The following is a 23,311-nucleotide window of genomic DNA, read 5'->3' as shown; positions in this document are numbered from 1 at the left end:
TATACACAATGAAATATTCAGCAATCAAGAAAGATAAACTCATGCCATTTACAGCAATGTGGATGGAACTAGAGGAATTATGCTCAGTGAAAAAAGCCAGAAGGAAAAAGAAAAATATCGGACGCTTCACTTATAGCAGGAGTATAGGGGAACCAAATAAGACATCAGTGTAAAAAAAATAATAACAGTACAAAACACAACAAAGCAAAAACATACAATTATAAATCAGAGATACACTGCAGGAGAGGAGGGAGAGGGATCAGAGGGAGGGAGGGAGGAGCACAGGGGACTGAGGTGATGGTGCACGGGTGCATTGGTGAAGGAAATTCTATGGGGACTACACCTGGGGGAGGTGGGGGCAAGCAAATATTATTTAAAAATGAATAATGATTTAAAATATAAAAAATTAATTATTAAAAAAATTTTCATCCGGTTCCATCTCACCCTGATGTTTAACACAAAATAAAATAAAACCACTTATCACTTTAAAAAAAAAAAAAAGAAAAGAAAATGGCTTTCACTTCACCCCTGGCTCTGTCGCTTCAAAAAGTCATAAATACTCATTCAATCTTCTCATCTGTAAAACGAGGGTACATGGAATCCATCTTCAGGACTATTGTGAGAATCAATGGAAACACTTAGTATAGTGCCTGGAAAATATTGAGTGACTAAAAATGATAGGTAGAGGTGATTTCTGTTAGTATTATTAAGATGAAATACATCCAGATCTTAAGAGATTAAGTAAATACATCTTATGATAAAATACGACTTTGTAATATCACTTAAGTAATTGGTATACTAAATTAAGAATTCTAATTTCCATATAGGATTTTGGTCATGATTAAAAGTATTAGGGGGCCTCCCCCGTGGTGCAGCCGGTTGAGCGCAGTGCTATGAAGCTGTCTGCAGCCTCTGCAGCAGGGGTTCGATTCCTGGCTGGCCAGGAACAATCCCACATGGTGCATCAGACCTCTCCTGTTGTGCCGGCTGCTCCCCTCAGCAGTGTTTTCAGTTCGTCTGCCTGTTCTGCTCCCCACTCTGTCTCTGGTGAATCCTCTCACCCTCCCACACCTCTGGCCTATACTCCAAATCTTTAAAAAAATAAAAAAATAAAAACAAAGATTTTAGGCCATTATTTTTAAGTAGAATTTTATAAATCATAATATTTATTAACCCCTGTCTGTATAACTGGTATCATATTAAATTCTTTCAAAACATCATCACATAATACTCAAAAGGTAGAAGTATTAATATTATTTCTATTTTACAAATAAGAAAAATGCATTACAGTGAGTAATTAATTTGGCATAAAAACAATAATGTATAATAATGGTTCCATGATTAAGTTCTGTGCTGTACAAATATATGCTTCGTACATATCTATGGTCTTCATGATAGCAAGTGGGGTATGAGTATCTCCATTTTGTAGAAAAGGGGATTGTTGGAATCATTGATAAATGACTTTTTCAGGGTCACAGGACTAATAAGCAGTGGAGCTGACTCCAGAGTTTCTGTGTCTAACACTAACATGACCATTCTTTCCACAGTATGTCCATAATATCCTTCAATCAATAACAGGAAAGGTAACCATCCTTATGAAAGCTATTTAGAAAGAGCATAAATTGCCACAGAAATGACAGTGATTTTTCATGATGATGCTCTTTATAACTTTCAGTAGTATCCATGACATGCTTGAGAGGAGGGCTCACCCAACTGGTTTGTTTTAGCAAATCAAATAGAGCATCTGACACCATATTGTTGAACAGGATTCAGTAGCTGGTACCAACACTGTAAGGACTGGATCTTGAAGGTGAACCCAAAATGTGTGAAAATATTCAGCTGCATATAAGAAACCGCAAATGTGAGGCTAGGGAAAAGCCTTACTGATAGAAGGTGGTGACTTCTCAAAATTGCTGATTCTAGTAAGTATAGAAGGGAGGAGAGTTTCTGTTGAAGCTTAAATAACTCTCCAATATTGCAGGGCAGGGTTTCATTGAGAGGAATTACACTGGGTAGGGTCAAGTGGATGACTCCTGGCTGCTACCTTAAAGTGTGTGGTTTGGAAAAATGATCACAACAAGCCTGTCAACACATTTGTCAGATGAATACTATCCAGGCCAGTTTTGACTCAGAACTTGGGTAGCCTGTTTTACATACTTGTGTAAACTCCTGCTCTGTCTTAGCACTATCCCCTCCATCTTCTGCCCCTGTTGCTGCTTCAGCAACTCCCTTTCTGTTCACAGGTGACATAGTTTGCTTTTGTTTCTCTGTTTACACTAATTCTGACTAAAATCCTGGCCTTGCCCACTGTAAAGAGTTGTAAAAATTCTCTAGCAAGCATGAACTTCCCTGGCCAGGACAAAGTTTCTTTGGTGTCCTGGGTCTTTATCTTTAAGGAGACAGCACAGGAAAGTGCTAATAGCCTGGGATGTGGATTTAGAAAACTCTGTGGTTAAGACCTAGATTTGCTACTAATTCTTCAATATTTGACCTGAACATGTATTTAGGTTTTCTGAGCAGTGGTTGTCTTCTGCAAAATAAGGTGAGCACAGTACTGCTATAACAGACATGTGGGAAGGATAAATTACTTTGGTCAATGTTATGTAAGTCAGTAAGTGCATAGTAAGGATTAAATAATCTTAGATTTTTTTAAAATTTTATTTATTTTTACATAGAATAACTGGAGTGCAGGCCAGAGGTGTGAAGGGTGAGAGGATTCACCAGAGACAGAGGGGAACATAACAGGCAGATTGACTGAAATACACTGCTGAGGGGAGCAGCAGGCAAGTCAGGAGAGGTCTGCTGCGCCGTATGGGTAGCTCCCTGGCTGAGGATCAAACTTGTGCTGCAGTGGCTTCAGAGTGCTGAGACTTAGCCCCTTGTGCCACCAGGGAGGCCCCAATGTTAGATATTTTTATCACTCCCCTCACTGGGAATTAAGATATATTTCCCACATATCTTATACTCAATACAAATGGTATAGGTAAGGACTCAGTTTCCTTTGTTTCATCCCATACCTCCAGACTCTAATACATAAGAAGGGCAGGGTAAAATCTTTTAAATTAATGACCTGCAACTTTGAATAATTCTTTGGAAATTTCTTTTGGTAGGGATTACAAGGATAGCCTATCACTAAGTCCTGCTCCTGGTAGCCTTATAGTGAAGCTGGAAAATGATCCCTTGTTAAAGTTTTCTCCCTGTCAGAAGGTGGCAGTGTTCAGATTCCTGACATGTAATACAAAACCAAACAAATACATTAAATTGATTGATGAGAGTGTGGGTGATGTATCTTGAGACTCCTGCTGAAAATAAATTACAGGTCCGTGGTCTATCTGTCTTTAGCCCGCATTGCCCCTCAGGATCCTGGAGTCTCCTGCTCTCCGGCAGTGCTCTGGAAGACCTGATGCCCACTGGGGCTCAGAAGGCTTCTTCAGGGGAGGCCAGGCCCCTCAACAAGGTGTGCCACCCACCTGCAGCTGTCAACACTTAGCAGCCAACACTGAGCAGCTGTTCCCACTCTAGGGTCACTCCAGATCACCCTAATCCTGCACAGGAGGATTTCCAATCTCTCCCACAGACTATTCCCTCCTTCACCATCTGGACAGCTTCCTTGTGAGCCTCACAAGGAAGCCCCACTAGGGAGCTGTGGTCTACCCTAGTACACAAGGGACATGAGCACGGCCCCAGGGTTTTGAAAGGGAAGCCCTCTCTTGGAGAGTCTGCACTTAGCTCACTGGGTTATTCCCAGCCTGGAGCACTTAACTCGCCAGCACCACGCGATTTCCTGCCTCCTTGCTCCCACAGACATGTTGGTCTGATTCTCTTCCTCAAACTCTGGATAAGGACTTTCACATCTAGCAGAAGGTAGATCATTTGAGCCACTTTATAGATGGAAAAGGAGATCTGGGCAACGGGATGTCCTTTGTCAACTGTGTTCTTTTCCAGGGAGTAGAACCTAGTTGTAGAGAACTATCAAAGCAGATATTTTATGCAAAACGATCTACCAGAACCAAGAGCTCCTTGCGTGGAACAGAGATTGCTATTAAAAGTTTTGGACATTCCCTGAGCCTTCAGCTCACAGAGCAGGAAAAGTAGGTGTCTGGGATCTCTGAAGTCTGCAGAAAGTAGAGTAAAATGAAAGATAGGGAAAAGTATTTACCCACAAATATTACACTGGCCTCTCAAGTGCCACCACCTCCTGTGTGGACAAGGGAAATTTCCCTCTGCTCTCTGCAAATAATCGTTTGAGAAGCTGGGGAACTCCAGTCCATATTCTGCACTCGCACAAGAAGCACTGGCCTCACAAGCGCACCAATGCTTCTCTCAATCTTCCTGCCTAAACAAACATGACAGTCCGCTCTGAAGACCAACCCTACCACTGAGTTTTGTACAGAGAATTTCACCGTCTTGGGCATCATACTGCACACAGTGTGGACAGCGCTCAGGGGAGAAGCACTTCGAATGCAAGTTCCGGTAAATCTTTCGCGTCCACACACTGCTCAGCAGCCATGCCTTGGACTCACACAGGACGATGAGGGCAGCTCCCGCAGCATCTGTGGAAAACTCTACCCAGACCAGAAAGTGCTCTGCTCCCACGTGAAGCTTCATGAAGACTACCAATCCATGCAGAGTTTGGGGGCACTGTGAAAACTAAGAACTTAGATTTTGTCTTTTTTGTTTGTTTATGGGTGTGTTTTATGAGCAGAGAAAACTTATATTGAGACGGTAAACCAAAAAATGGAACTGACAGGTTAGCTGAATTTGCCCAATTCATCTATTATGGTATTAACAGCTTTTGCAGAAAGTTTTTCCACAATTATTACACCAATGGAATTTTGATGAATTTACATGGAAATAGTGAAAGCTGGTGGCTGATAGTACTTAAAGGCCTAGCAACTCAACATAAAGGCTGAGTAAGACTGTGTTCAATTTTGGGATTGGGAGTAGGGTTCCTTATTTCGTGATGAGGAAGAGGGGATTGTTCTCCACTATTTGACTTGGAACCCCACCTGTAAGTTGTGTGTGGCCATCATCTGTTCTCTTTCTATGTAGAATGATATTTTTAAGAATTAGTTCAAGCCGGAACCTCATTACTATTGTAACTAAGTATTGAGACGTGAATTAATTTCCCATCTTTATTTGGATTCATTTTTTTTTTACCATTAATTCCCACCCTTCCTTATCACATGACAAATAAGTTGTTAATTTGCAATAACTTGCAGAACACAGAAGTTACTTTTCACTTTACTATCTGTGACCTTTACCTATTGGGAAAGAAAAAATATTATTTTTCTTCAAATTATCAAAGGAAGTTTATAAGATTGTAACAGGCAAAGGAAGGAAGGAAGGGAAGAAGGGAGAAATTATATTGTTCTACATTTTAAACCTGATTTCATTCCTGATGAGTAGACAGTTGAACATTTTTCAGGTCATTCTAATTACCCAGTCCATACTAGTAACAAGGAAAATGTACCATATAAGTTATCTCAAGTTTCATGCAAGCATGTGGGGAATGAGGAGACAGCAGACTCATCTCTTACAAGTATAGCCTATTTTTATTGCGCTTTAACCTTTTGAAATGGTGTCAGTGAGTTCATCATTTTACAAATGAGGACATTGAGGCTGAGAGTAAGGAAGTGGTACAGAAATGTCCACTAATCCAAAGATCAGTTTCTTAAAGGACCAGGATGTTCAATTTATGAATCTTACAAAGGAAATAGCATTTTTCTATAAACTGCTCCATTTTTCCTTATAGTAAATCAAGTAACAAGAAACTTTTAAGTATTCACATGGAAAGCAGCCATGGCTCCCAAGCTACTATGTACATCCCTGGCCATGGTTCCATTGACTACCTAGGACTTTTCTTTGCCCTTTATCTGTAGTCCTTATCTCTCAAAATGGAGCAATTTCAATATGGAACAGATGCCTCTCCTGGAAGGAGGTTTCCAGCTGCAGCTGAATCTTTTAGTTTAGGTGGGAAAGCAGTGACAAATTTTCCTCTAGGGAATTCTTTGCTGTGTTGTCTGGTCTAAGTAACTTATCCTTATGGAATGTGCCCTGTGGTTTTAGGACTTTTTTGGTTCATGTGAATTCAGAACAGTGGTCTTTTGAAAAGATTGGACCTTATCCTATAGTTAAGCAGTCTTTCTTTAGCTGCAAGTTCAAAAATATATTACTATTTATGTGTTTGAGCATTATATTAAAATTAAACAATAAAGCAAGAAAATAAAGAAAATAAATTAAAAGTGAGAATTTAAAGAGGTATGAATAAAGACAAGAAAACCGTACTTGATTAACAAATGCAAGTTGTGACTTAGTATTAATTAACTCCATTCAGTTTAAGGCAAATAGTGTGGGCATATTCTGCTTGTGAGAATGAGAAAGAAGCATGAAAAGAGACAATGCAAATCTTGCCTGCATGAAAGATGTGTATCTGGTTAGGAAACAGAGGCAAATGTAAATTAAAAAACCAAGGGAAGCAGATTATGGGAAAACTGAAAGATAGGAGTTAGCATTTGATGGAATAAAATATAAAACAGAATGTAAGTTCTGCAAGTTTGTCACGGTGATATTTCATGGTGAACACATCCTTTGAAGAAGAAACACATGGAGAAAAGAGATCAGTGGGAAAACTTGGCATTAAAGACATTAGGGAGGAAGCAGTAAGAGTTTTGCAGAGAAAAATTTAGAATGCAGAAATTTAGAATGTAGAAATACTACATTGGATCGGCAATCTGGAAATAAGGTTCTAATCTTATTTTACTCAGAAACTCATGTACCATGGGCAGGGCATTTAAACTCATTGTGACTGTTAGTATTCATATTTAAAATCAGAGAGTTGAATTACATCACAGTTGTGCAATATACTGACAGAGTAAATAAAAGAGACAAATTTGCATGGACCAGAGAGGTACTTAAAACTTTCCATATTAGTGTTTTTATTTTACAGTTATTTTCTGTGTCAGGTTACATTGGAGATGTATTAGTGGAATAATATAATTTTTAAAAAGAATCTTGACTTTTGCTTCTGGCCATGAGGGTCTGGAATTATCACTGTATCATAAAATGTTAGAAACTTGAAAAGTAATAAACAATTTTCAAGCACTGGAAGTGAAGCAGTTCAGTCAGACTGTGGTCACTGAGAGAAGGAAAATAAATGAAGTGAGCTCTGTGAACATTTTAATTTTTTGCCTACCATACATTTCTGTATCGCAGCAAAGGTAGGAGAACCCAAAGAAAGAACAATGGTTTGGCCAATTTAAGAATACAGAGATTATAATTCAAGCAGATTGAGGACAATAAAATTTGTTGGTTAGAATACCAGATGAAGAGGACCTCCCTGGTGCCACAAAGGGTTAAGATGGAGCCCATGAATCTACCCACAGCTACTGCAGCATGAGTTCAATCCCAGGAGGAGCTAACCCACATGGCACAGCAGACCTCTCCTCCCTCTGCTCCCCTCAGCAGTGTATTTCAGTCAATCCACCTATTTTGTTCCCCATTCTGTCTCTCGTGAATCCTCTCACCCTCCTCTGGCCTGTACCCCAGTTCTTGTTTACATGAATAAATCAATCTTAAAAAAAAAAGAATTAGAGATGAAGAGGAGTAATGCTGAGAATAACTCCAGAAATAGGGGAGGCAGGCCCTGGAGTCTTTGGCTTGATAATCATCTGCCCATGCAAAGTGTAAAATTATGTAAGAGTGAGCATCACTTCCAAAGAAAGAACATTTTCAGAAAAATGTAGGTTGAACAATTCTTAGTGTGTACATAAGAATTTGAATTCCACAGCTTTCTGAAAACACAGGGCAACCCCAGATTAGCCTCAAAAAAAAAAAAACCAATATGCCTTAGTAGTAAGGCAAAGCTTCTTTAGCAGGTAGATGATTCTAGACCTGTCCTTAAAGAGATGAAAAACAAGCTTTAAAGCAATCAAATATAACTGCGACTGAATTAACTGACTACCCCAGATTCTCTAGCCCTTTTTAAAGGAATAAAGCAAAATTTAGCACTCGGCAATGAAAAATTCACTGAAAAACAGTATGTGACTCCTCAGAAAACTGAAATTACCATCTGATGCAGCCATTCTGGGTATCTGTAAGAAGAAAAGGAAGTATCTATATGAAGAAATTGAAAACAGTTTATTACAGGGATATCTGCAGTCCTATGTTTGAATAATTTCTTATTAAAGTAACTCATTATAAAGTACGTTTCAGTGTACATCATTATAAGTCAATATCTCTATGTTTATTACACTTATGTTGATCACTAAAAATCCAGTTCTATCCCTCACCATATAATTGACCCCTTTTACCTGATTTTCCAACCTTTTCCCCCTGCCCCATTCACTTCTCGTAGCCACTAATTTGGTCTTAGAGTCTGAAAGCTTATTTTTGTTTTACATACATTATTCATTTGTTCTATTTATGCCCCACATATGAGTGAAAATCATATGGTATTTGTCTTTGTCTGACTTATTTCATTAAACCTCTATATCCATCCATGTTGTTGAAAAATGGCAGGATTTCATCTTTTATTTTATTTTTTAATAACTGAGTAGTATCCCACTGTGTGTGTATATATTGTATATATACCATATCTTCTTTATTCAGCCATCTGTCCATTGGCACTTAGGTTATTTCAAATTCTTGGCTATTTGTGCTCCCATATTTATTGCAGCTTTACAAATAATAACCAAGATATGGAAGCACTGCAAATATCCACTAATGGATGAAAGGAAAAGGAATGGACACATACAATGGAATATTAATCAGCCTTAAAAACAAAGCAACCCCTCCCATACAACGTAGATGAACCTGAAGGACAATCATAGGACAAATATTGCATAATTTCACTAATATGAGATATCTAAAACAGTCAAATTCATAAAAGCATAGAGTAGAATGGTGGTTGCCATTCACTTGTGGGAGGGAGAAATGAGTTGTCTTTCAATAGTTACAACTTTCCAGTTATGCAAAATGAGTAAGTTCTAGAGATCTGAACAACATTGTGCCTATAATTAACAATACTGCAATATACACTTAAAAATCAATGGACAGGGTAGATTTCATGTTAAGTTTTTTACTACAATAAAAGGATATATGAAATGAAGAAATGAAGGTAAATAATGATTTTCAGATACACACTGATTAAATCAATCATTAGCAGATCCTCAAAATAAGAAATATTCAAGGAAGTTCCAAAGGCCAAGGGAAATAAGACAAAGGAAGATAAGAAACAGGCGCTCTCAAACTTTTAACCCAAGTGACATAATAATAATAATAGCTTCTATTATTAATAGCTTCTATTATTATTAATATCAGTAGTAGTTTGCTATTGCTGATAATAAATTATCACATGCTTAGTCACTTAATACATATTTATTATCTCACTGTTTCTATGGGTCAATAGTCCGGGCATGGTATAGCCAAGTCCTCTGCTCAGGGTTTCACCAATCTGCATTCCATATGTTGTCCAGGATGCTTTCTCAACTGGAAGGTTCCTGAGATGATTAGGCTTCCAAATTCATTCAGATTTTAGGCAGAATTCATTTCTTGGTATCTGTTCTGATTGACAGTCCTGTTTTTTTTTTTTTTTTTTTGCTAGTTATATGGCTAGAGGTCACTTAAAAATTGCTTGCTATATGAGCTTCCTTAACATAGCTGTTCACTCCATCAGGACAAGGAGAATGTCTTACATCTGCTTGATGGATTCTTACATAATAAGACGTAATCAGAGAGTGGCATCCCATCATCTTTGCCATAAACATGATCCAACCAAGTGCATGATACCCCATCACCTTTTTCAGTTCTGTTAGCTAGAAGAAAAAGTCTCAGGCCCCTCCCATACTCAATGGGACCCTGGGATGTGAGAATCATCTGAGGGGTCACCTTAACTTAGGTATACCACCTTAATGTTAAGAAAATCTGCTTGCTTAGAGATTGGAAAGTGTATTTACATTTACAAATATTCCTCCATTAATCTAATTAGGTCTTGATAAATTTCCCAGGGTGCATCCATTCCAAGGTAAAAATCCAAATGATTGTAGTGTGGAATCAACTTGTAATAAATAAGCCTGGAAATCTTAGGGAGTAAATTCTCAATGTCCTTGGGATCAGCAATTGGGTCCTGTTGCCCACTCCATACTGCTATTGGAACTTCCATCTTAGTGATGTTGTATATGGGTGGTGTAAGCTAAGTAAAAAGAAAGAAAAAAATTATTGTCACCACATTATAGAAGGAATATTAATAATCAGTTGTTAATCAAGTTTTCCAAAACTTGCTTAAAGTATTTAATTAAGATATACTTAATGACATATGAACATTAGTATGTTAAAGAAAAATACTTGAAAACACTTTTGTGTGATAATGTAAATTGTGAATTTTAAAAGAAAGCCATTATATTCCTGACTTGCTCTTTGGGAAAATAGAAAAGGATCCTGATGAAAGAGGTGGAAGGGGGCTTGTTTTCTTTCTTCTGGTTCTTCTTTTATGAGGTATTATATTAGCGCTTGGTCTATGAGTATGTCCTTTTCAAACAAAATATTGGATACATAAATATAAATACTCCCACTCTATATACAGAAATTCAGACTCAGGGAATTGTTGATACTAGAGCAGACTCTTCAAGGACCATTGAGATCAATGCATGAAAACAGATATTTGAAATATGATGTGAAAAATGAGCCAGTCTGCTATAGAGAAATAGAGTAGCTGTGGTGCTAACACAACCTTTCTTGCACTGATTTAACAAATTCCAACCCCCTGGCTTCAGAGTTATCTAGTGATACTAGACCCACACTGTGGACAGTTAGTGTCCATTTTTCTGGCCATAGTGATGGTATGAAAAACGAACACATGACTATAGAGGACCTAAGTTCTGGAAGTTTTTGGTAAAACTATTGAGAAAATATTGTATGTTCATTAAAAGAGTTTTACAAACTAGGTGCACCTAGTTTTACAAACTAGGTGCATCTCAGTACTGTCTTGGAAAGAGCCTAGAATGGCTCTTTAGAATTGAAAGGGTTGGGGAGAATGTAAGAGGCCTGATGACAGCTTTTAAGTTCAGGCTATGCTGAGTTTACTGCTACACTACACTTCCCGTAACAGTAAAGCACTATGATTCTAAACTAGACCTGTTTTCTGCTACTTGCAACTGAGGAGTCCTAACTACTACCATATACTATGGACCAAGTTACGTTTCCCCCAAAATTCAGGTGATGAAGCTTTAACTCCCAATGTGACTATATTTGGAGACAAGGTTTTTTTAAGAGGTAATTGAGGTTTAATGAAGTCATAAGGGTTGGGCCCCAATCCATCAGAATTAGTGGTTTTATGAGATGTGTTAGAGAGCAAACTCTCTCCACACTCACACACATAGGAAAGGCCATGTGAATACAGGGTGAGAAGGCAGCTCTCTGCAAATCAGGAAGTCACTCTTTTTATGTTATGTATTTTTTGCCAACCTGAAGAGATTAATACACCATGGTTAATTTTGGCAGTAAGTCTAGAAGAAAATGTACCATGGACAAAAACATAGATTTTTGGGACATGGTAACTTTGACCAGGGGGAGGTTTCTTTTTTAAAAAAAGATTTTATTTATGCATACAAAAACAGGGGTGCAGGCTGGAGTTACAGGGGTTGAGAAGATTCACCAGAGACAAAGTGGGGAGCAGAACAGGCAGATCTACTGAAATACACTGCTGAGGGGAGCAGCAGGCAAGACAGGAGAGATCTGCTGTCCCATGTGGCTAACCTCCCTGGCCAGGGATCGAACTCGTGCTGCAGTAGTTGCAGAAGAGCTTCATAGTGCTGAGTCTTAACCCTTTGTACCATGAGGGAGATCCTAGGGGGAGACCTCTGACTTGGTGATGGTGTATCTCAAGTTCTCTTAGCAGGACGATATTCAGGCAGAGCACACAGGTTCAGCCATCCTGAATGTTACTGTCACTTGATGATTTGGTGCTCAAGCCTTTGCATTACAAAGTATTTTGAGTATTGCACTTTAACACTTAGTGGCCTGGATCTGAGCTGGGAAGCAAGCAGTAAATAAGAATGTGTTGTTTTGAGAAGGCAATGCAAAAGGTAAGATGAACTTAGGAAAGCTTCATGCAGGGTCCCAAATACAAAGTGCAACTGATAAAAGAAGAAGGAAGAGGTATGCTATTCCTAACTCTAGTATTCTCAGAATAATTGAATTGGTGTCCTATACCACAATTACAATGAGTATGTGAACAGGCTTCCCCACACAAGCAAGCAATTCTCAGCCACCAACTGGGTATCTAAGAACTCAACTCAATTCTGACTCTATCTACTTAGGCACAGCATCAGTTTCCACAAGTAAAGCATTCACTTTTTTTTTTATTTATGCATACAAAAGCTGGGGTGCAGGCCAGAGTTGGGAGGGGTGAGAGGATTCACCAGAGACAGAGTGGTGAGCAGAAAACAGGTGAATTGAGCAGAGCAGTGTATTTCACACTGTTAAGGGGAGCAGGAGATGAGACAGGAGAGATCTGCTGTGCCATGGGGTCAGCTCCCTGGCCTGCTGGGCATCGAACTCATTCTGCAGTGGCTGAGGATATTTTCACAGTGCTGATACTTAACCACTTGAGCCACCAGGGAGGCCCAAGTTTCACTCTTTTAAGACAACCATCCACTTCAAAAGCCAGCCTCAAACCCAGGTTACCATCAATTGACTACAATGGAGTTTCCCATGACCTCCTCCTCAGATCTCAGGTGACAGTTGCAAACCTAAATGATTAGCTCTGCTTCTGACAGAGTTGGAGAAATCAGATTCCCAGGTCAACTGCATAAGAGGTTGATTAATTTGTCACAATGGCACACAGAAGTCAGGAAACCCATCTGCTCACTAAGATCACCACTTAATTACAAAGGATAAAACTTAGGAACAGCCAGAGGGAAGATACACATAGGGTAAAATATGGGAAAAAGACACAGTTTCCATGTCCTCTACAGGTAGGCCCAGATTCTGGAAATGTCTCCCAAATTGTTAGTGTGTGAGTGAGGGATACCCACAGACCCAAACAATTAAGGGTTGTATGCTCTAAAGAGACCCATCTATTTATGTGCACAAATGCAAAGAAAGAATATTCTTGGTGTGAAAGAACTTTTTTTTTTTTTTTAAGATTTTTATTTATTTATTTATACAAGAACCGGGGTACAGGCCAGAGGCGTGGTAGGTGAGAGGATTCACCAGAGACAGAGTGGGGAACAGAACAGGCAGACTGACTGAAACACACTGCTAAGGGGAGCAGTGGGAGAGACAGGAGAGGTCTGCCAAGCAATGTGGGACCCTTATAGGCCAGCTGGGATTGAACCGGTGCTGCAGAGGCCGCAGACAGCTTCACAGCACTGCGCTCAATCGCCTGCGCCACCGGGGAGGCCCTTGGTGTGAAAGAACTTTAATAGAATTGCAAAGAAAATGAGAGAGCAAAGCTATTCCAAATAATAGATTCTACGAAAATTATCCATCCCTTCATGGGCAAATGCCTAATCAGGCAGGGTTGGCCTGAAGCGGAACCATTGAGACTCTAAAGCTTGGGACATGTCAAAGGCACATTTTGGCAGGGAACAGCAAGAAATAGATAACATAGGACTGGGAAAAAGGAAGCAAAATCAAAACAGAAATCAAGATAATTGCTGCCACTGTCTGGCAAGGACTCAGGGAGTGGGACTGGAAGCTGCAACCTTCTAATTATAGTCTATTGTCCTGTCAACCAACCCCATTCTTAGGTGCTTCCACTAAAGTGTTCACATTAACATAACAAGAGACACATTTATCACTCTTAATACTTGGGAAATTCCAAAGGATTTGGGGAGTCCTGAGCCAGGAATTGTGGATAAAGACCAAATACATAATACCAAATTATTTATTTCCTGTAAACCGCAATATGGCAATAATAGAGAACACGAATATTTAGTGCAAAGATGGAGAGAGATAAATAATAGAACAGCAACACAGCACAGAGGTAGCACCAAATATTAGTAAACTTTAAGACACAAAGTGGATCTGAGGAGTCTGAAAGAAGAATGCCTTACTGCAGTGATTTAGTACCCTGCTAAGAATAAATGGGCAAGCCTAGTAAACACAACGCAAAAATAAATATCAAGAAAAGAACCCAAGTGATAGGGTGAATTTTGTCTAAGAATTTTTTTTTTCTTAGTAATAAAGGATTGGTGATTACATTGGTAATTTTCCCTGTCTTATTTACGGTATTATTACTTATACTTGGGACTAAATTCATTGTTTTTTAAGCATTCTTATTGTTTAACCTGTTTTGGGTTTTCCTCTTTCCCCCCAAAGTCCCAAGTAAAAGATTCATAACTGGGGCCTCCCTTGTGGACAAGGGGTTAAGCGGAAGCAATCCGCAGTCTCTGCAGCACGAGTTCGATCCCCGGCCTGCCAGAGAGAAACCCACATGGCTCAGCAGACCTCGCCTGTCTCGCCCGCTGCTCCCCTCAGCAGTGTATTTCAGTCAATCTGCCTGTTCTGCTCCCCATTCTGTCTCTGGTGAATCCTCTCACCCCCCACACCTCTGGCCTGTGCCCCAGCTCCTTTATGCATAAATAAATAAAACTTAAAAAAATAAAAATAAAAATAAAAGATTCATAACTAAACTTGACATACTACGTATTTTGATAGAATCTGCAAGCATCTTGATAAAATTTATACTGTGGCTCTATTCTCAGCTAAGCATGTATCTGAGTTTTTCAGTAAAAAACCTTTCCTAAAATAGCTTCATACTCTTGGCAAGGCAGGACTTGATTAATTATAAGAGTAAATAGTATTTTGACATAGTGTATGTGTCTCTGTGTATAGGAATGACACTCGTACACATAAAATTGTAACAGGTTAGGAGAAAAAATCAGATTTTTTTCACAGTTTGAATTTTTGTATTTTCATTTTACAGTTATTATGGTAGCACTGAATACATTTTTTTAATTTCTAGATTTCCACATCTCTGATTTGAAAAATCCATGTACTTTTGATGACTATTTGATTAAATTGAGCTCTGTCCATCAGCAAGAAGCCAAAATTGTTACTGAATTTCTTTCTATACTTAGATCAACAACACATAGCTGCCTTTACTATCTGCTCCAAAGCTCTTTATAGATAATGTCAAGAAATATCTTGAGACACCATTACCTGGCAATAGCACCGCTTCTACCTAAAGGTGATATTTCTGTCTGATGTGTCTTTGATGATCAATATGTTGTTGTTCTTTTTGTAAAGATTTATTTCTTCATAGAATTGTGGTGTAGGCCAGAGATGTGGGGGAGGGTGAGAGGATTCACCAGAGACAGAGTGGGGAGCAGAACAGGCAGATTGACTGAAATAGACAGCTGAGGGGAGCAGTGGGCTAGACAGGAAAGGTCTGCAGTACCATGTGGGTTAGGTCCCTGGCCTGGGATTGAATTTAGGCCTCAGTAGTTAGTGAGATAATGCTGAGACTTAACCCCCAGGCCACCAGGGAGGCCCCTGTTGTTGTTCTTTTAAATGAGTAGTAAATGACATCTCAAAGAACTATTAGGGCAGTGTTAGTTCATTTTGTGAGAGATGGATAAGAGGTCATGAAATGAATATGCCTTGTAATAAAGATAGTATGTCTTTGTCTCTTTAAAATATGGTCTTAGTCAACTGCTAAGAGTTTCCATTTTTTGAGAAAGAATAAGTGTAATAGAAGAAGAATGGACTTTAGATCCAGGAGCCCATGGGTAACATTGTGGTTCTTTTTAAATTTTATTTGTTGTTATTGAGGTAACGTTGGTTTACAGCACTGTATATGATTCAGAGATACATAATCATACCTCTTTGGATATATGTTACCACACCACGCCTAGCACCAAGGTGCGGCTCTTTACTAGTTAAATAATTTTGACAATTTTTCTAACTTCTCTGAGCCTCTTGAAAAATGTGGATAAAATATTTTCCTTGCAAGTACATTGTGAGGACTAGAAACAATGCTATGGCAAATGTTAAGAACTCACTGAGTAGCATCTGATGAATACTAGTGAATATTTTTATCAGTTCATTTGTAATATGCTGCTGCTGATTATTATAGTACCTGGTGGAAGTGCTTCATGTTCTGATCAGGGTTCCCCCAGTCAAAAGCTTGGAACCGACCAGAATTAACAGCCTATAATAAAATAAAAATAATAAACACATTAAAATCATAAAAGAAAACAGTGCACATTTAAAGACAGCAAACTAGAAATACAGAGAATTGACATTATGTCCCATTGCATAGCACAGCAGTTAAAATTCAATAAAAATTAATCAGCCAGATAATAAAATGATAAAATTTGATACTATTTCAGGGAACTGACTTTATATTTCCTTTTTTATTTTTATATTTTCCCTGTAATACTATGTATTATATATATTTTTATATTTTCCTTTGATTTTCCAGTGAAAATCCTCAATCTACAATGTTTCTATTGTCAGAGTGCTGCATGTAGAAATTTCTTAAAGGGCACTGAATTGAATGATTCTTGATTATCTTTACTTCAGAAATTTTGGTAATTCCTTTTTTCTTTCAAAGACACCAGCTGGGCCTCCCTGGTGGTGCAAGGGGTAAAGTTGCAGCACTACGAAGCTATCAGCAGCCATTGCAACACAAGTTCAATCCCAGTCCAGGGAGCTATCCACATGGCCCAGCAGACCTCTCCTGTCTTGCCTGCTGCTCCCCTCAGCAGTGTATTTCAGTCATCTCCTATTCTGGTCCCCTCTGTCTCTGGTGAATCCTCTTACCCCACCCCCACCCCTGGCCTGTACCCCAGCTCTTGTACGCGTAAATAAATAAATCTTAAAAAAAAAGACACCAGGGGCTTCCCCTGGTGGTGCAGCAGTTGAGCGCTGGGCTGAGAAGCTGCCCACAGCCTGGGCAGCGCTGGTTCCATCCGCAGCCGCCAGTGCGGGTCCCACAGGGCATGCAGACCTCTCCTGCCGGGCCCGCTGCTCCCCTCAGCAGTGTATTTCGTCAGTCTGCCTGTTCTGTTCTCCACTCTGGCTCTGGTGAATTCTCTCACCCTCCCACGCTTCTGACTGTACCCAGTGCTTGTATAAATAAATAAATAAATAAATAAATAAAGCTTAGGAAAAAAATAAAAATAAAAATAAATAAAAAAAGACACCAGCTACATACTACCCATATTAAAAAATTGCTGTTGTTATTATCAAGTAACTCTATACTTATTCTCCTTTTCAAATGGTTAAGAATATTAAACTGTCGTTCCTAGTCTTAAACATTTTTGTTATTATTAAAAGTCTACTCTCAGAGGCCTCAGGCTTTCTGCTGAGGTGCAATACATGCCTGCGGGACCAAACAGTCCACTGTGATGTGTAACAAGCCAAAGGCTGAGGGGCAGAGACACCACGACCATTTTTGCATTTTAATTTTTAGACTTTTAGGTATTAGAATAGAACCATTCATACACCTTGGTGTTTATTTTCTTGCTCTTTGCCACCACGTTGAATTGAAGCAAATGATTTTCACATTTACCTCAAGCACTTTATTATTCTCCAACTACTATAGGGGTTTGATTCTCAGATATTTTTCACTTTCATTAGTTTAATCCTGATTTTTAGTTTCAATTAATTCCAACATGATTTATCTGGACAGAGTCAGTAGTCCAGTGCTACTGAAATTCAGTAGACTTTTCCATAAGAGGAAGCAATATAGTATGCTGGTCAGGAATTTGGATTCAAGCATCAAGTAGACCTGGTCTGAATCTAGGTTAATGCATTTTGGTTTTGTTTTTTATTTTTATTTTTACTTATTTATTTATACATACAAGAACTGGGGTCTAGGCCGGAGGTGGGGGTTGGGGGTGAAAGTCAGAGGGGAGAGCAGAACAGACAGATTGACTGAAATACGCAGGCAAGACAGGAGAGATCTGCTGCACCATGTGGGTTAGCTCCCTGGTGGGGACTGAACTGATACTGAGATTGCTGGCAATAGCTTGATAGCGCAGAGATTTAAACCCTGGGTCACCAGGGAGGCCTGCTCATGCACTTTGAATTCATGATTCAGGGCAAGAGATTTCTCTTGTTTTCTCATCTAGAAACCAGGAATGACAATAACATTCTTCTCACAGGGAAGCAAAGATTAAATAAGATCTATGTAATTTAGGAATAAATATTTTATCTCCTCTCTCACCCTCTCTCATTCTGAAGAGGATTTCTGTCAAAACTGAAGAGTTCTCCTTAAAAGGAGCCATTTATGAGCAGTATAAAGGATTGACCCTCATGTTTGCAGAACGGAGCTAGGAATGGAGCTAAGATTTTACCTTGTCACTGAAAGATTATTATGAGAATTCAGTGAACTGAGAGCAATTGCATTTATGAATAGCAAGGTAAGTACACATGGGATGTGAACATGAAGTTGCATTATGTGGAAGGTTATGTTCCTCTGTGAGTCTATCTGTCTCCTCCCCAGTAGGAGTCACTGTGTCCCAAACGTTTTCTTCCTCTAGGAAACTGAAGCTGCATCTCCTGGGTGTGGAGCTTGTCAAAGAATTTCAGAAATCCTTAACTAGTGTTTCAAGCTGTCTGAGGTGAGTTACCTATAACATTTTTTTCTTTAATGTGCTAACTAAACACTGTATTAAGTACTGGCTCCTTTAGGGCAGATGAACATCTTGCTTTGGGGCATAATAATTTATCTGTCTTTTGGATTGACCCATCCAGTGTTTCTTAAACCCTGTGCATTTGTGAGATTTTTCATTTAACCCTCACTTACCTGCACAATGAAACTCCAATTTTTTAAATCTTAAGATTTTCTACAAATTGCTAACATAGCTTAAGGATGCTTTATTCCCAATACAATAATTTGGGGAAAATAGTCTATAATATACAGTCTTTTCATTCAGGAATATGAAATTTATCTCCAGTCATTCAAATCATCTTTTATGACTTTTTAATTTTCTTCATGTGGTTTCTATTCATCTGTTTTTTAAAGGATTTTTTAAGTTCTTTTTTAAAAAAATACTTTTTTACTTTAAGTTTTTCCCCACCATAATCCCTTGTGTCCCCTGTCCCTATCCCTCCCCCTCCCTCTTAATCCCAGAGCCCTCAGTATGCTTGTTGATGTTCATCAATTTTTGAAAGATTTTACCTTGTCAAAGTTGTTTTACTTTGTTAAATTGCCTGTCCAATATTTAGGAATGGTCCAATATTGATTTTATTGCTCTGACTTATTTTAATCCACATAATTCTCTCAAATTCCCTCCACCTTTTTGAAAATGGCTGCATTTCATCCTTTCTTGTTGCTAATATTCCATGAATCTTCTTCTTTTTTAAAAGATCTATTTATTTATGCATACAAGAACTGGGGTACTGGACAGAGGTATGAGGGGGTGAGAAGATTCACCAGAGACAGAGTGAGGAACAGAACAGGCAGACTGACTGAAATACACTGCTGAGGGGAGCAGCAGGAGAAAGAGGAGAGGTCTGCTGCATCATGTGGGTAGCTCCCTGGCTGGAGATGGAACTCGTGCAACAGATAGCTTCATAGGTTGCGTCTTAACCCCTTGCACCACCAGGTAGGCCCTTCCATGGATCTTCTTGATCCAATCATATGTTGAAGGAGATCTAGGCTGCTTCCATGTTCTATCTATTGTAAACAAGGCTGCTGTGCATGTTGTGGAATGTGAGTTTTTGGTTTCATGAACCTATGGTTGATGGTGTCATATTCTGTGAGTATATGCCTGAGTGGGGTTGCTGAGGCATATGGAATTTCCATTTTTAATTTTTTAAGGTAAACCCAGATAACTTTCCCTAAATGTTTTATCAATGCACATTCCCAACAACAGTGTGACAGGGTTCCTTTTTCTCTGCCTCCTATGCAGCACTTGTTTTGGGGGTCTTTTTGGTATGTGCTGTTCTCATGGGTGTGTGATGGTATCTCATTGTAGTTTTTAATCTGCATCTCTGTTATCAGAGTGTTGTTGAACATTTTTTCAAATGATAGTCTTTTAGATGAATTAACTTCATATATGTTGCAAATTTGTTAATTGGGTTATTTGTTGAATTGTATGAGCTTTTTTTCTATTTTATCTATTTATCCCTTATAAGTTATATAGTATATAAATATTTTCCCCATTCTGTAGGTGTCTACTTAATAATCTTATATTTTCATTCACTGTACAGAAACTTTTAAACTAGAGGTAATTCCTGCTGTTAATTTTTGCTTTTAATTCTATTGACATAAAGGTTGAGTCACCCGAAATATCTTTATTGTTGATATCTTGATATGTATCATCAATGTTTTCTTCTATGTATTTTATTGTTGCAGGTTTTATATCTAAATCTTTGAACCATTTGCTATTTACTTTTGTGTATGGTGTTAGCAAGTAATCCAACTTCAATGTTTTATATGTGACTTTCTAATTTTCCCAGCACCATTTACTAAAGAGTCTGTCTTTCCAAACATTTCATGGTCCAGGATGTTTTATCATAGATTAGGTGCTGGATTTCAGTTTTGTTCATGTATCTATTTTTGTGCCCATACCATACTGCCTTTTTTTTTTTTAAAGATCTGTTTATTAATACAAGAGCTGGTAAACAAGCCAGAGGCATGGCAGGGTGAGAGGATTCAACAGAGACAGAGCAGGGAGCAGAACAGCCAGAATGGACCGAAAGTACTGCTGAGGGGAGCAGCAGGTGAGACAGGAGAGGTCTGCCACGCCGTATGGGTATCTCCCTGCCCAGTCAGGAATTGAACCTGTGCTACAGAGGCTGCAGACAGCTTCACAGTGCTGCATTCAACCCACTGTGCCACCGGGGAGGCCCACCATATTGTTTTTAACATTATTGTTTTATAGTTAAGTTTGAAGACAGGTAACACAATACCTCTGTTTCTGTTTTCTTCAGATTGTTTTTGCGATTGAAGGCCTTTTTTGGTTCCACATAAATTTCAATAATTTTTGTTCAATTTCTTTGAAAAACACTCCTGGGATTTTGATGGGGATTGTGTTAAATTTGTATATCATCTCCCATCTAAGTCCTTTAATAACGTCTTGTACTTCTCATTGTATAGATCTTTTACTTCCTATGTTAGGTTGATTCCAAGTTATTTAATTCTTTTTCAAGCAATTATAAATACAGTTATTTTCTTGACTTCTTTTGCTTTTGTTCACTGTTAGTATCTAAAAAAGGTATAGATTTTGTACGTTGATTTTGTAGTATATCACTTTTTTATATTTATTGTTGCTAATAACATCTGATGGAGTTTTTAGGATCTTCCAGATATAATATCATATCATCTGTGAATAGTGATAATTTCACTTCTTTTCCTACTTATATTCCTTTTATTTCCTGTGTTTGCCTGATAGCTCTTGTTAAAATCAGTAGTGCTAAGTTAAACAGAAGTTGTGACAATGGGCATCCTTGTCTTGTGCCAGATCTTATGGGGAAAACCTTCAGTTTTTCACTATTGAGTATTATATTGGCTACTGGTTTGTGATATATGGCCTTTATTATATATATAGAGAGAGATATAAAAATACTGCAGTATTATGGGCCTCCCTGGTGGCACAGCAGGTTGAGCGCAATGCTGTGAAGTTGTCTGCAGCCTTTGCAGTGCAGGTTTGATTCCCAGCTGGCCAGGGAAATACCCACATAGCACGGCAGACCTCTCCTATCTCACCCACTGCTCCCCTCAGCAGTGTTTTTGGTCCATCTTCTTGTTCTGCTCCCTGCTCTGTCTCTGGTAAATCCTCTCACCCTCCTGCACCTCTGGACTGTACCCCAGTTCTTGTATAAAGAAATAAATTTTTTAAAAAAAACACTGCAGTATTATATTTACATATGTGATATATTATTATATTGCAGTAGATTATATTATATATACTGTAATATTGAGGCAAGTTCCTTCTGTGCCCATCTTGTTTAGAGTTTTTATCATAAATGGATATTGAATCTTATCAAATATATTCTCTGCATCTATTGATGTTGACAATCATGATAATTATTATAATTTTTATCTTTACTTTTGTTGGCATAGGTATATAACATTGATTGATTTACATATATTAAAAATTATTGCATTCCTGCAATGAATCCCATTTAATCATGGTGTATAATCCTTCTGATATACTGTTAAATTTGATTTGCTAGTATTTTGTTGAAATTTTTTATATCAATGTTTCAATATTCACCAAGTTCTGTAGTTTTCTTTTTTGTGTGTTATCTATTTGGTTTCAGCATTAAGATAATGTTGGTGTCCTAAAATGTATTAGGGAGGATCCCTTCTCCTTGTATTTTTAAAAACAATTTGAGTTGGTGGGTATCAGTTCTTTAAAAATTTGGTAAAATTCATATGTTTTAGTATGTTTCAATTTCCATGTCTGTGATTGGTTTGTTCAGTTCATGTTTCTTTCTGGGCTAGTCTTGGTTGATTATGTTGACTTAGAAATTTATTCGTTTCTACAAGGTTATCAAATTTATTGGCATATGGTTGTTTCTAGAAATCTCTTATAATCTTTTGTTTTCCTGTATTATCTATCCTGACTACTCTGTTCAACTTTTTTTGAGTAATATACCTTTTCCATATTTTAATCACCCTTGGCATTCAACTTTTTTTGGAATAATATACCTTTTCCAATCTGAAATGCCTTATTTGTTAATTGAAATAACCTTTATTATATTATGTAAAGTTTAGTTCGAATTATTGATTTCTCAAAAGAGGAAATACAAGTTTTTCCTAGAACAGGCAGTTTGGAGTCATCTAAGGACCAGATTTTAGTCAGATTATTTGGGAACCAGGTCCAAACCCCAGACACTGAATATATAATGAATAGAGGAAATAAAGGAAATCAAAATGAGTTAGTGGCAATTCCAGAAACATCAACCTGACAGTAATAAGTGCCTGAGAAACCCTGCAGTGAACTCTCTGGCGGTGCACATCGGGATCCTACGGAGAGGGGTGTGTGTGTGACATAAGGAGGCATATACCTGGGCCCAGTGCAGCATATTCTGTACAGATGTCCCTGCAGAGCTGTGTGCCCAATAAACATCCAAGCGACTCTGCAAAGTAAAAAGATTATTTTTCATCTGGAGGCAAATCAGATAATCACATCATCACACCAGAAGTAAATCTGATTTTTTTTTTTAAGGAATAAGCACATACCATACCCTCTGAAGACCTACCAGCCAAAGAAACCATCTTTAAGAACCTTCCCCTTCATAGCTCTATTCTTCTTCCCTGGCTATTGTCTTCATAAAGCCCCTGGTCAAAGACAGATGTAAAGCAATTTTTCTTTGCAGTCTTACCAAGAGCATAGCAGATCAA

General features: G+C 38.3%; 1 protein-coding gene across 2 annotated transcripts in view; it reads right to left on the bottom strand.

The window, feature by feature from the left end:
- Positions 1-9,958: 9,958 nt before the first annotated feature.
- The window catches only part of LOC311179184 (lipase member K-like), a gene marked incomplete at both ends in the record, with an annotated part of 28,194 nt that continues 14,841 nt past the window's right edge, over positions 9,959-23,311 (bottom strand). For both annotated transcript variants that reach the window (XM_084246197.1, XM_084246198.1), the window contains 3 exons: positions 9,959-10,192; positions 16,085-16,156; positions 22,975-23,046. In XM_084246197.1, coding sequence (XP_084102323.1) covers positions 9,959-10,192; positions 16,085-16,156; positions 22,975-23,046 — 378 coding nt within the window. The remainder of the gene's footprint in view (positions 10,193-16,084; positions 16,157-22,974; positions 23,047-23,311) is intronic.

This window comes from Talpa europaea (assembly GCF_964194135.1).
Source record: "Talpa europaea genome assembly, chromosome: 10".
In the NCBI taxonomy this organism is placed as follows: Eukaryota; Metazoa; Chordata; class Mammalia; order Eulipotyphla; family Talpidae; genus Talpa; species Talpa europaea.
The sequence above is the reverse complement of the archived record's forward strand: the minus strand, read 5'-3'. Positions and strand labels throughout refer to the sequence as shown.